At 34.3% G+C, this 13,848-nt stretch overlaps 1 protein-coding gene across 1 annotated transcript in view; it reads right to left on the bottom strand.

Moving 5' to 3' along the window:
* Positions 1-4,636: 4,636 nt before the first annotated feature.
* Positions 4,637-13,848, bottom strand: part of LOC134717556 (E3 ubiquitin-protein ligase TRIM71-like) — a 30,712-nt gene continuing 21,500 nt past the window's right edge. The window contains exons 5-6 of the mRNA XM_063580045.1: positions 13,390-13,404; positions 4,637-4,712 (exon numbers count right to left, since the gene is read on the bottom strand). Of these exons, the coding sequence (XP_063436115.1) occupies positions 4,637-4,712; positions 13,390-13,404 (91 nt within the window). The remainder of the gene's footprint in view (positions 4,713-13,389; positions 13,405-13,848) is intronic.

Raw genomic sequence — 13,848 nt, 5'->3', positions numbered from 1 at the left:
ATAAGTTTAAAGATTATCAGTTTGGACAACAATTTACGGTATGGACAGATAACAACCCACTCACATATGTGCTGACAACAGCAAAACTGGATGCTACAGGTTACTGTTGGTTAGCAGACTTAGCCAGCTATCACTTCAACATCAAGTACCGCCCTGGAAGAACAAACGCAGATGCAGATGGACTCAGCCGGCTACCAGTTGCTGAAGATCGATCAGACATCAACATTGATTCCGTACGTGCCATCTGTGATGCAGTTGTACCAACACCTTTAGCCATAAACCCAAACTTAGTTCAGGACGAAGAGAACAACGTGTTATATGGACCATCAACCACTGACATCATAGATTGGAGAAAAGCTCAACAACAGGACAAGATGATAACACGTTGAATAGAGATGGTAGAAAAACAGCAGAAACCTGATAAAGGACACCCCTTATTGAAGAGACAATTTAACCACCTACATATTATTGATGATATTCTATACAGGGTAGTTAATAATGAAGATGAAGTGAAGAAACAACTTGTATTACCATCACAACTTATCAGCACCATTTTACAGGCATACCACAATGATATAGGACACCAGGGACAAGATAGGACTATATCACTACTCAGGGATCGCTTTTATTGGCCAGGTATGGCGAAAGATGTCGAGGAATGGCTTTCACACTGTGGCAGATGTTTACGGAGGAAAACCATTCCTAATCACAGAGCACCTCTGGTAAGTATTCAGACCACGGCACCGTTACAGCTTGTATGTGTGGATTATCTAACCCTGGAACCATCGAAGGGAGGACAACAGTATGTCTTAGTAATTACAGACCATTTCACCAGGTTTGCACAAGCTATACCAACAAAGAATATGACAGCAAGAACAACAGCTGAAGCACTGTACAACCACTACATTGTTCACTATGGACTTCCCGAAAGACTTCACCCAGACCAGGGACCACAATTTGAGTCTAAGCTTGTTAAGGAACTCTGTACGTTAACCGGAATGGTAAAATCTCGCAAAACCAGTTATCACTCACAAGGAAATGGACAATGCGAGAAGTTTAACCGGACACTAATGAGTATGCTGGGAACCCTAGAGGTTGAACAGAAGAGAAACTGGAAGGCTTGTGTAGGACCATTAGTATATTGCTACAACAGAACCAGACACGATTCAACAGGCTACTCACCATACTTTTTGATGTTTGGGAGAAATCCGAGATTACCAGTAGATATTGCTTTTGTTTTAAGGAAGGAAGCAAAGAATCAAGATTATATCAACAACCTCAAAGATAGACTAGAGTATGCACACAAGGCTGCAGCAGAAATGTCAAAGAAAGCTCAGTTGAAACGGAAAGGAGGTTATGATACTAAGGTTCGTGATGCAACTATACAGAAGGGAGACAGAGTACTAGTACGAATCAACGAATTTAAAGGACGACATAAGCTCTCTGACAAATGGGAAAAGGATTCTTACCGTGTTCTTGATTAGCCAAACAAAGACATTCCAGTTTATACAGTTAAAAAAGAACATGGCGGTGGAAAGAAGCGAAATGTGCACAGGAACCATTTTCTACCTGTAGGATGCATCACAGAAACACAAGAGTATAATGAAAAGAGCAAACCAGTACCAATACAAAGAAAAAGAAAGCCAACAGAAGTACCACCTACAATGATACCCGATAGACCAGTACCAATTCAGGAATACAGACAGAATGAATCTTCTGATGAGGAGTCCGTTGAATTGGTCATTGTACATTCAGATGCTGATGATGACAGTAACCCAAAGCAAGAAGAGCAAAATGAGGTATAAGAGACAGAAGCTTCAGGATCTGATGGGGACGCCCTTTCTCAGGCTGATTCAGTTACGACAGTTGATGAGACAGATTCCGAAGAAGAACAGGGAAGCGCTTTAGATAGTAGAAATGACATAGAAGAGCAGGAAAATCCACCTGAAGACAGTTCGTCGTCATCTTCTCCGACTATTAGACGGTCTACCAGGGAAAGAAGACAACCAGCTTGGATGCGTTCAGGTAAGTATGATACATCGCATTCAGCTAGTTTGGTACCAGAGGATCCAGTGTATTACGTCATTAGCAGAAACCAACTTATTTGAAGATCTACAAACAAAAACAGCAAAGACGATTTTAGATATTGTTAAAACTCCACAGAGCAAATGACGGGACGTCATTTCAGATCAGGTAGGAGTATGTGCTAGCGTGTATTTATTCATGATTGAATAAATACTGATATGATTTTGTAATTTATATTTTATTTCCTATTTGAATTTACTTTAAATAAAGATGATTTTATTCCTAATGCATATTTGTGTTTTCGTTTTCAAATAGATAATTACGGATTGTAATTAATTATGAGTGGTACTATTCGTATTTTATATTTACCGACTTTGCCGATTGACTAGTTTGGCCTTGATTGTTACTCACTTCTACTATTCTGATGGTCAGTGTTTTACGCTTGATTTGACCGCACACTTTCTGCTATTTCATTGGTTATATATCTTTTGGCGGTTTATTTATATTAAGTCTATACTGAATTGTGGATTGATGTTCAAACCGAACAGACGTTTCATTTACTTTATTTGCTGTTTCCGATTTTGTATCATTTGTATTGGAGGAATTCCACGATTGTTTCAGGTCATTTTGCTTACTTATCTCTTTAGATATTCTGTCTTTATCTTACTTTCATTATAATTTTATAACCGGATTAATCAGTATTTCACGCATGAGTAACTTTCCATTTTAGCATGAATTCGTAGTAAGAATGTGTATCGTGTGATTGGTGAATGAATGTTGTAAACTATTTAAAAAGTTAACGTAACTTTTATAACAGGCACATTATTGATTTACATCTGAGCTACATAATTTAAGCCTGAGAATAAATAGTGTAAATATAAACGTATTGAATGCCGCATATTTGAGCAGAATGAGTACGAGAGTAAATGAGTAAAATGTTAACTTGATAAATACTTTTCAGAGTCTTTATAATATTTTTGTCTCCGATTGATAGATTGTAAGTACTATATAAGTCTGTGCATAGTAACTATAATTTAGTATTTGTTATACAGGTATCTGACAGAGTTCTGCATATGATGTAGATATACGTAGAGGCAGTTTAACTGTCTGCTTGGTGATGGTGACCTTGACCGATTCCCACCAGGTGAGTTGCTTCTACTTCTACTTCTACAATCTTTTGCAAAATGTCCTGGTTTACCACAGCTAAAACAGTTTGTGTCTCTGTTGCCGCCTCCCATGTTGTTCACGGGTGAATTTGGGAACTGTCGAGGTGGTGACGTTTGTCCAAATTGACAATGGATGGGTTATTTTCCAGATCAGCAAATTTCACATTTCACAAGGTCTGAATTTGCTGGAATTTCTTCTTTTTCGTCATCAAATGTAACCCTTTTCACCCGACTCTTTTAGCTCCAAGGATAGTTCTTTGGTTAGTTATGGCACTTTTCACATACTGCATTGACTCATCTAATGTAGTGTGATTCTTGTCCATTGCTGTGAGGGCTGCCTTTTTGTCTAGACATCCTTTCAGGAATGCATTTATGGCTACAATTTCTACAAACGCCTCTTGTGTATCAGGATACCCATATGTTGCCATTTCTTGTGCTCTTTCTGTGTATTCCTCAAGTGTCTCATCTTGGTCCTGTTCCAAGTCCTGCAACTGTCTCCTGATGATATTAGGTAGATCCCGTCTTTCAAAACGTTCATTCAACTTGTTGCAGAGTTTGTCATAATCTTCCTGTATTCCTTTGGCTTTCACGCTGTAGAATTTCAGTGCCTTGTCCCTCAGACATTCTACCAATGTATCAAGCCTGTGTTGTGATGTCCGTTTGTATCTGTTGGCAATCTGACTTAACTGAAGAAAATAAGGTCGCCTATCTGTTTTTCCATCATAAGTTGCCAACTTTGGAGCAGATGGTCCTTCAACTCTCTTTTCACTCCTGTCTTGTAAATTACTTTTTGCAGTATATCCAGGGCTTGACTTCAATGCAGTTATTAATGGTTTCCTGTCCTCTTGTTAACTGTAAATTCCGGACGGAAATAGCTTCTCAATTCTCTCAGTGGTAATTCTCATTTCATCTGCTTGTTTCATTTTGTTGTCCCTAATCCTGATTTCTTCACGCATATCATTTTCTGTTTTCTCAAAATCTACTGACATTGCGTCTGTATGTTCTTTATGGTCATATTCCATGTGCTCAATGCATTTCTGAAACTTTGCATTTTGATCATTAAATCTTTTTTCAAAATCATCTTGCATAGTTTGCATTTGATGTGCATTTCTTGAAGCGCTACTTGCTTTTCTTGCATTCGTTGTTTGATTACGGCATTCATGCCACTCATTTGCTCCTCTAAATCACGAACTCTTTGCTTTGGATCTATGTCCTTTTTGGTACGTTCCAGTGGTTCCACAACAATTGCTCCTTCGTCAACCATAGGGTCCCATATGTTGTTAGGAATACCTTCAAGTAATTTCAAATCTTCTATGGTAAGTTGTCCTCTCTACTCTCTAGCTCAAGGAAATAGAATATGTCAATACGCATCAGAAACATCTGATGTACCCTTACAGGGAATATACAAAGATAAAGGATATAAATACTATATCAAAACGGAAACATCAGAACATCTGATGTATCTTATCAAAATATAGTAACTGGGGAGAAGGGGGAGGGGGTCTCAATGTCACTGGACTACTGAAAACAACAAAAATTGTATTAAATATAATGTATATGTTTTTCGCACAGTACAAAGTGAATAATACATCTTACTTTTTACATATACATGTATCTCTTTAAATAAAACTTTTCCAAAATTTGAAAAATTTGCCGCAAGATAATGGTAGTGACTTAAGTATACTAATAGATATATATGACTTACCAAAGAGTGTCGCTGAGTATTCTTAGGCTGAGAGTCACACGGGTCTGTGTACAGCACCGAATTCCAGGCTCCTACGATCAGGGAACACTGTCAGCTTGGCCGTCTATATTAACTCTAAGGGAATCCCCGACCATTCGGAACTTTCTTGACTTATGCATGTTATGTTTGATTGTACCTAACCGGCGTACTCTACATATCCTATGTATCTGTTTTTAACATACCCGTTTTGATCTCCATGAATAATTTGTGGTAATATTTTGATGATCATTTGAGCAAGTGAATAAGCAACTAATTGTGTGTCAACATTCAATAATGTTATTGGTTTATACGTGTCTAAACTGAGAGGACCATTTATTTTAATGTAAACGGAAATAACTCCTAATTTTTATGAATTTGTTATCTCCCCTTTATCAAATGAGAGATTAAAAGGTTTGACTGCAAACTCTTTAAGATGTTTTCATAAAGTTCTATAGAATTCTACACTTCAATTCCTGAGGCTTTGTTAAGTTTCATTGATTAATGAATCTGTGCATTTGTAAGTGCTTAATAAACCTTCCATTCTATCGCTTATATTTATCTGTTAGGACATGACCACATACTGTAATCACAACATAATCTTTTATAAAAATTTCATTGAGATTTGAACCTTTATAGATTTCTTCATGAAACTCTTTTTCAATATTAAGTATTTCTGTATAATGTGTATGCATCATCCCGTCTTTGTCTCTGCGCGCCGTAAATTTGTTTTTCTTCTTTGCCTAGCTTTTTTTAAACCCTAGGAGATTTTTGTGTTTTTTCTCCTTCTTCTACCCATTTAAATTTTGAAACGTATTTTTGCTCCTTTTGTTACACAAAAATGATAATAATTACAGTGTTTGCGATCAACGGTGGACGCCTCAGTGGCTGAGTGGTTTGAGTTGTAATGTACACCGTATATTCCCCTTGACATCAAAATTAACGCCCTACTTTTGCTAGGATTTACTGCTAGTTGAACCTTAAGGAAGTGACCATATTTATATTCCAATGTCATCCTTGTGAGTAGAAATGTCTTAGTGGCATGTCTTCTCGCGAAGCTTGGCCTTGTGTGCCAGCAAGCTGAAAATTTAGTTATCTCATTCGATCTACATTCTATTTAGGACTGGTAAAATAGATTAATTTAAATACACCTTATTGTGTACATGTTTGTCTAAAGATGAAATACCATAAAAATTTTATCATTTACCAATAATATTTGGTTTCATATGCTTCACCAATGACACATACTAACTAAAACTTTGAAGCGTATTCATGAAATCATATGTTCATACAAGATACCTAAGAGCCATGTCTCTATTACAATGACACTTTGAATTTTTGACTTGCGGTAAAGCTTATCATGAAGACATGCCATGTAACAGAACAACATGAGAAGACAAAATATCAATTCAAAAACAAACTTTACATAAGAAAAAGTGGTGTGTTCTTCGTCACGACTGCTGTTTTAATCTATTATTTATAATAAAATTAACTTATAGATTTAAATGAACCTGTTTTACAGTCTTAGTTAACAGTATCTGCTAAAAATATGTTTTCAATGACAATGGTTTAGCGGTTGATGTTACTTTGATATTTGCCAAATATAAAACAGAGAAATAAGTCTACATGATACATATGAGGATAGCAAACAATAAAGTATGAAGCTTTTGTAAACAGATTCGATATAATTAAATCGATTTACTTCATTGGCGATTGAAAATAAATATCACACATCGAGACATGATTTTTAGACAATTGTTTAATATATGATTGTATTACAAAAGACATGTCTTCTCTGACCGTCTAAAACGTTAAAATACTAAATCACTGGGATGCGTTCTAGTTGAATTTATTCCTTGCTGCAATATTGTCTTTTATCATTAATTGGTTTTGACTTAAATTACATTTTGTACATTTCGGTAACTGTGAGTACTCTCAAATCGTACTTTCGTGTTAATTTGACTTGTTGATTTAATTTGTAATGTTTGTTTTTTTTTATATATTTTAAGTGTTAATAATGACTATGCAGATCCACTTCTTTGTGCAATAATTTTGTAAAATATATTTCCATTCTGCATTTATACTGCATACATTACAGCAAAATTTGTTTCATTTACCCTTTTCCACTATTTATTTATGGCTGCATTTTATTCAATGTTTTGTTTGTCTTTCTGACATTGATATACATTTCATTTTTTATTGATTTTGAATTGACATTGTGCGCAGATAGGTTAATGCTGTTCTATGGTAATTGACTATTTATTTTTTTTTAAAATCAATGAAATTTGAAATTATTTTCAATATAATCTAAAAAATTTCATTCCAAACCTAATAATAAGCATCCCTTATATCATTCTATATTTTCATCTATGGTGACTCACAACTTACCAACTCAAAAGTGGCGTGTGAACCTTCAACATCATGAGCTCTGCACAGCACAAAAAACTATACTAATGATTCTTATGCAATCTTTATGTAACAACATTTTTCATTGGCTAAAAGTTGCCGTCAAATCCACAGTTTACCAGGCGTAACTAAGGAGAGACCCACCATTTTGAATTGATGTATCAACAAATGTCCGATTACTACTTTATAATCGGAAATAAAACAACACCTACCTCGAAAAGACCGTTTTAATGTAATTTTATCCGAATTTGAAGCGTACAGGTAACGTAAGAACCTCCAGTTTGTAAGTTTTTGTTTGTATGACGTCACGTTCAGCCATGACGTCTTTATGCCAAAATCATTCATAAAGTTTCGCGGATTTTTTTTTATTTGACAAATTTAGACATTTTATCAAGTTTTTTTCGTATTTTTTCTTTTTGTAATGCATTAGAATCGGAATAACAGTACTGTAGTTGAAGAGTTGCCACCGTCAATTTTGATTTGACGGTCGCAAATCTCCGTTTTACTGTCTCCGCTACGCGTCGCCAGTAAAACTGCATTTGCGACCGCCAAATCTACAATTGACGGTGGCAACTCTTCAACTACAGTACTGTTATTCCTTAAATGACATGTATTTGGTTGACAAGGATGTTATCTTTCCTGTAACAGCTGGTTTTTTTTATATTTGCCCTTTTATAATTAAAAATAACAGTAGTGACATACAATCCAACTATACCCTCACAAAAAGTCAACTTTCTTGTCAATTTTGAAAATGATGTTTTCATTTTAAAAACAAGAAACAGTAATTTTGTTCTCCATGGTATTTCCAAGAATAAATATACCAAGGTTTAAAGTGACCAATAAATATGAACGGGGTGAGCCAATGCGATCTTCATAAAATAAATGATTATATTAAATAATAATCAAGTCCTTTTGCGGCGACATTAACAAACTGAGATGATTCAGACCAATTACTCCCTTTTATGGCATCGAAATACAGAGAAATAAATAAACGACATTGTGATAGTTTTTGACTAGAAAAGTGCACATTAAAGATGTAAAACTATGTCATTATTTTTTTCATACTCTATTGTGTTCGCGAAATTGAAAAATATCGTGGTGCATACGAATTTCATTAGGAAAAAAGGGATACTTAATACTTTGTAATATATTGTAAGAGCTGTTCATTTTTAACTCCACATATGTATAACACAGAATAAACGTTGTCTCATTGGCAATCATGCCGCATCTTCTTTTCTGTAATGGTAACTGTCTTAACTTCACTTTTCATACGGTTTTACGACTTAAAAATATGATCAAGGATAGTCAGCTAACGAATAAAAACCAGGCAAAAACATAATACTAGGTCATATACATGAGGTTGGTATAAACAGTTTGAACTTGTCTTTTATTATAGTAAAAAAAATAATATATTTCCTTTAAGATATAAAACTATTTGTTTATTTAGTACAACTTCACCTGCATATGAAATATTAATCTTACCTCCTATACATTTCTAGAAATGTGATTGGTTAAAAGCGCCCTCGTGGAGACCGTGTATATTTGATATTAACTTAGTAGGGAGGCGGAGCTTATCTCATACACGGTCAATAGTGGTGTTACGTCCCTTTATAAAATAAACGGTACTGAGAAAAAAAATCGTAAAGGAATATACACTTCCTAACTTATTCGGTATTGAAGAGCTTGCAGCTTCTACTCAGACTTTGTAAAACGTCACCAGTGTCTGAGCAGAAAGTTGATGAAACAGGGGTATATCAAAGAACGTCTCGTCCTTTTTTAGCTCACCTGGCCCAAAGGGTCAAGTGAGCTTTTCCCATCACTTGGCGTCCGTCGTCCGTCGTCGGTCGTCGTCTGGCGTCGTTAACTTTTATAAAAATCTTCTCCTCTGAAACTACTGGGCCAAATTACATTAAACTTGGCCATAACCATCATTGGGGTATTTAGTTTAAAAAATGTGTTCGGTGACCCGGCCAACCATCCAAGATGGCCGCCATGGCAAAAAATAGAACATAGGGGTATAATGCAGTTTTTGGCTTATAAATCAAAAAATTAAAGCATTTAGAGCAAATCTGACAAGGGGTAAAATTGTTAAACAGGTCAAAATCTATCTGCCCTGGAATTTTCAGATAAGTCGGATAACCTGTTGTTGGGTTGCTGCCCCTGAATTAGTAATTTTAAGGAAATTTTGCTGTTTTTTGTTATTATCTTGAATATTATTATAGATAGAGATAAACTGTAAACAGCAATAATGTTTAGCAAAGTAAGATTTACAAATAAGTCAACATGACCGAAATGGTCAGTTGACCCCTTTAGGAGTTATTGCCCTTTATAGTCATTTTTTAACCATTTTTCCTAAATCTTAGTTATCTTTTACAAAAATATTCTCCTCTGAAACTACTTGGCAAAATCAATCCAAACTTGGCCACAACCATCTTTGGGGTATGTAGTTTCAAAAATGTGTCCAGTGACCAGGCCATCCAATCAATATTGCTGCCATGGCTAAAAATAGAATCTGGGGTAAAATGCAGTTTTTGGCTTATAACTCAAAAACCAAAGCATTTATAGTAAATCTGACAGGGGTGAAACTGTTAATCAGGTCAATATCTACCTGCCTTGTCATTTTCTGATGAATCTGACAACCCAGTTTTGGGATGCCGCCCCAGAATTAGTAATTTAAACGAAATTTTGCTGTTTTTGGTTATTATCTTGAATATCATTATAAATAGAGATAAACTGTACACAGCAATAATGTTCAGCAAAATAAGATTTACAAATAAGTCACAATGACCACAATGGTCATTTGACCTGTGTAGGAGTTATTGCCCTTTATAGTCAATTTTTAACCATTTTTTCGTAAATCTTAGTAATTTTTTTACAAAAATCTTTTCCTCTGAACCTGCTTGGCCAAATAAATCCAAACTTGGCCACTACCATCTTTGGGGTATGTAGTTTCATAAATGTGTGCGGTGACCCGGCCAACTAACCAAAATTGCCGCCATCGCTAAAAATAGAACATAAGGGTAAAATGCAGTTTTTGGCTTAAAACATAAAAACCAAAGCATTTAGAGCAGATCTGGAGTAAAGATGTTTATCAGGTTAAGATTTATCTGCTCTGAAATTTTCGGATGAATCGAACAACCCGTTGTTGGGTTGCTGATCCTGAATTGTTAGTTTTAAGGAAATTTTGCTGTATTTGGTTATTATCTTGAATACTATTATAGATAGAGATAAACTGTAAACAGCAATAATGTTCAGCAAAGTAAGATTTACAAATTAGTCAGCATGACTGAAATGGTCCCTATGGAGTTATTGTCCTTTATAGTCAATGTTTAACAATTTTAATAAAATTTGTAAATTTTTTCTAACATTTTTCACCGAAACTATTGGGCCAAGTTCAATATAGATAGAGATAATTTTAAGAAGCAAGAATGATCAGTAAAGTAAGATGTACAAAAACTATCACCGAAACACAATTTTGTCATGAATCCATCCTCTTCCTTTGTTTAATATTCATAAAGACCAAGGTTGAGCGACACAGGCTCTTTAGAGCCTCTAGTTTTTTAAGTTCATCGGAAGGTATCAATAACTTGTTGATAAATAATCCGTTTCCACTTCACAAATAAAACACGATGGTCTTGAAATATAGACTTTTGCGTACTGACGATGTTTATCATCTTAATAACGTGTTATAGTATTCAAGTATAAGAAACATACTCATTTGTTTTTTAAATCAACGTGTTATATAATTTTAATGAAACCAAAGCTTTTAGACAATGCACATCTGAGTTACCTCGCATTCGTGCTTTCAACAAACAAAATGTTGCATTCCGATAAATCATTTTACTTAATCCTATAATTCTGTATTTGATGTTTAGCTCTGCTTGACAGTGCGCATCAATACAAATATCAAAGTGCGTTGACTAAATTGTTCGGTGACATATCGAAAAAATTGTCTTGACATTGTCTTCATTCAGAAACATGTATGTATAGGCGCGTAATTGCGATGCATGTTTGTGATAAAAAAAAAAGTACCATTTTGACAAGAAATATCATGACGTTATCAAGGATTGAGTGACTGACAGGTAAATATTACATCATTCCGAATTTATTCTGTTCCTGCCAATGATTATTATCAGATGACTTTATATAGCATTAAAAATACTATGATCGACAATACATGAAAGTTACGTTCATCGTCTTTATTATGTTGTTTGTTTGTGTCTAAAAGAGGGACGAACGATACCAAAAGGACAGTCAAACTCATAAATCTAAAACAAACTGACAACGCCATGGCTTAAAATGAAAAGACTAACAGACAAACAATAGTACTCATGACGCAACATAGAAAACCAGAGAATATCCAACACGAACCCCACTTCTACTCATAAATCGTTACAGGTATACAGTTAAAATAATAGTAATTAGTATTATAGTATAAGAAAAGGGAAATCAGTTTGAAGAATTGGTGTTATATTTCTAAAAACGGCAACTAACACATTTACTTTAAATGTGTAACAATTATCAGTTTGGTTTTATAAATATTTTGATATGAGCGTCACTGATGAGTCCTATGTAGACGAAACATGCGTCTGGTGTACTAAATTATAATCCTGGTACCCTTGATAGCAAGTTACATGTAGTAACAGTAGCTAATTCAAACTAATATATGTCTCCGCAATTATAGTGTATGATGTTATCATAATTTAAAATAACAAATAAGAAAAGTGTGAATAATGTTTGTGATGGTACACGTGTGACATTACTCGTTTGTGGTTTGAACAACATTGTAGTACAGTATTTGCCAAGCATTTATTTATCAGACTCATAGCAAAATTCAATATAACAAAGACAAAAGAAATCAGTTCAGGTTGTTTTCCACTATAGTTGCATTTGAGGAGTGTTGTAGTCCAATTTCTGTATTTGTTATTTGATTTCCTTGATTAAGTCCATTGTTCTGCAAAAATAAAGTAAATAATGATTGTTGTTATTTTAATGAATGCATCTTAATCGTAGTATTTGCTATCCAAAAATACATGAGTATTTCATCTGTTATAAATGTGAAGTCGTGCTATTTAGATGGAATGCATTTAGCTTTTTGGTGCAAATTACAAGTTAAACTTAACTTATTTGTTAGCGGTGTGGGACATGTTCTGCTTAGATCTTTGTTAATATACAGTTTTCAAATGTCTTGTTGGTTCATCTATATTTTCTTGCACTATGTTTTGATTTAGATCAGTAAATAGTTGTGATTATGTTTGCTTTCGATTAATTTTTTTTAAAACAGTCATACAAAATAACGCTGCCAATGTATTCAACTTTCAATATTAACTGCATAACTTCCATTGTACTAGTGGTACGACTGACCATTTATCAAAGAGTTCATGACAGTTCTTTATTTTGATTAATATATCGAGTAGATATTTACAGTATGCGCTGAAATAGTATGTGTTTGATGAGTATGTATCCGGTATTATAACTAACTAATACTTTCAAGTAGAAAACACAATGTCATACACAGCTATATGAACTAACTAAACTATTTGTGTCCTTCGAAAACATGTAACGGACATAACTGTACGCATAAATAAAGGCAACAGTAGTATACCGCTGTTCAAAACTCATAAATCAATGGACAAAAAACAAAATCGGGGTAACAAACCAAAACCGAGGGAAACGCATTAAATACAAGAGGAGAACAACGACACAACACCAAAACGCAACACACACAGAAACGGACCAAGCAAGTCAGTATTCATCTCTTTGTAACACAAGTGAAATGATTTCTTCATTCTTCCTCTGTTTTAAACGCAAGTTAAAAAAAGGAATTATGAAGCAAAAGGCAATTCTTTGGACATTCTGTTGACCCGTTTTGTCATTAGATTAAAGAATGCAGAGTAACATTTTTCTTGTTATAATCAAACTTGACAAATTAAAATAAGTCAATATTCGTTTACGTGTGATACTTATACATTTAGGATTAACGATCTCTGTCTTTGTATGACTATTTCATAATATATTCCGCTAAGTCATTAAAGAAACATATTGATCGGAACTTTTATCTGCAGTACTTACCCTCCACAGGGACATCTAAAATGAGAAAATACCATATTATGTAAAACATGTCACTCGGACCTACCTATCCAACTTATCAGCTATAGTTTTCATTTTTACATAACTTTACATATTAGATATGTTTATCTCACAATACGGTATTATAGTGCCAATTACTTAAAGCAGTATGCCTACGTATTGTCAATTTATAAACCTCTGATAATGTCAGAACGTTTCTCCCTGAAAGCTGTCTCATTGACAATATTTCTTTTTGATTTCTTTTTTCTTGTTAAAGAATTTTTCTTTTAGGCGTAGTAAATCTGATTATTTTATCCACGCATTGTTCGGTATTTTAATTAATTATCAAGTTGAATATTCCAACATACAAATACACATCTTTATATTTTTCTAAACAAACTGCCTTTTGTCATATCTTTCATATAACAATTAATACTTATGGCTTGGTAGGTGACACTTACT

Source organism: Mytilus trossulus, chromosome 5, assembly GCF_036588685.1.
Source record: "Mytilus trossulus isolate FHL-02 chromosome 5, PNRI_Mtr1.1.1.hap1, whole genome shotgun sequence".
Taxonomy (NCBI): domain Eukaryota; kingdom Metazoa; phylum Mollusca; class Bivalvia; order Mytilida; family Mytilidae; genus Mytilus; species Mytilus trossulus.
The sequence above is the reverse complement of the archived record's forward strand: the minus strand, read 5'-3'. Positions and strand labels throughout refer to the sequence as shown.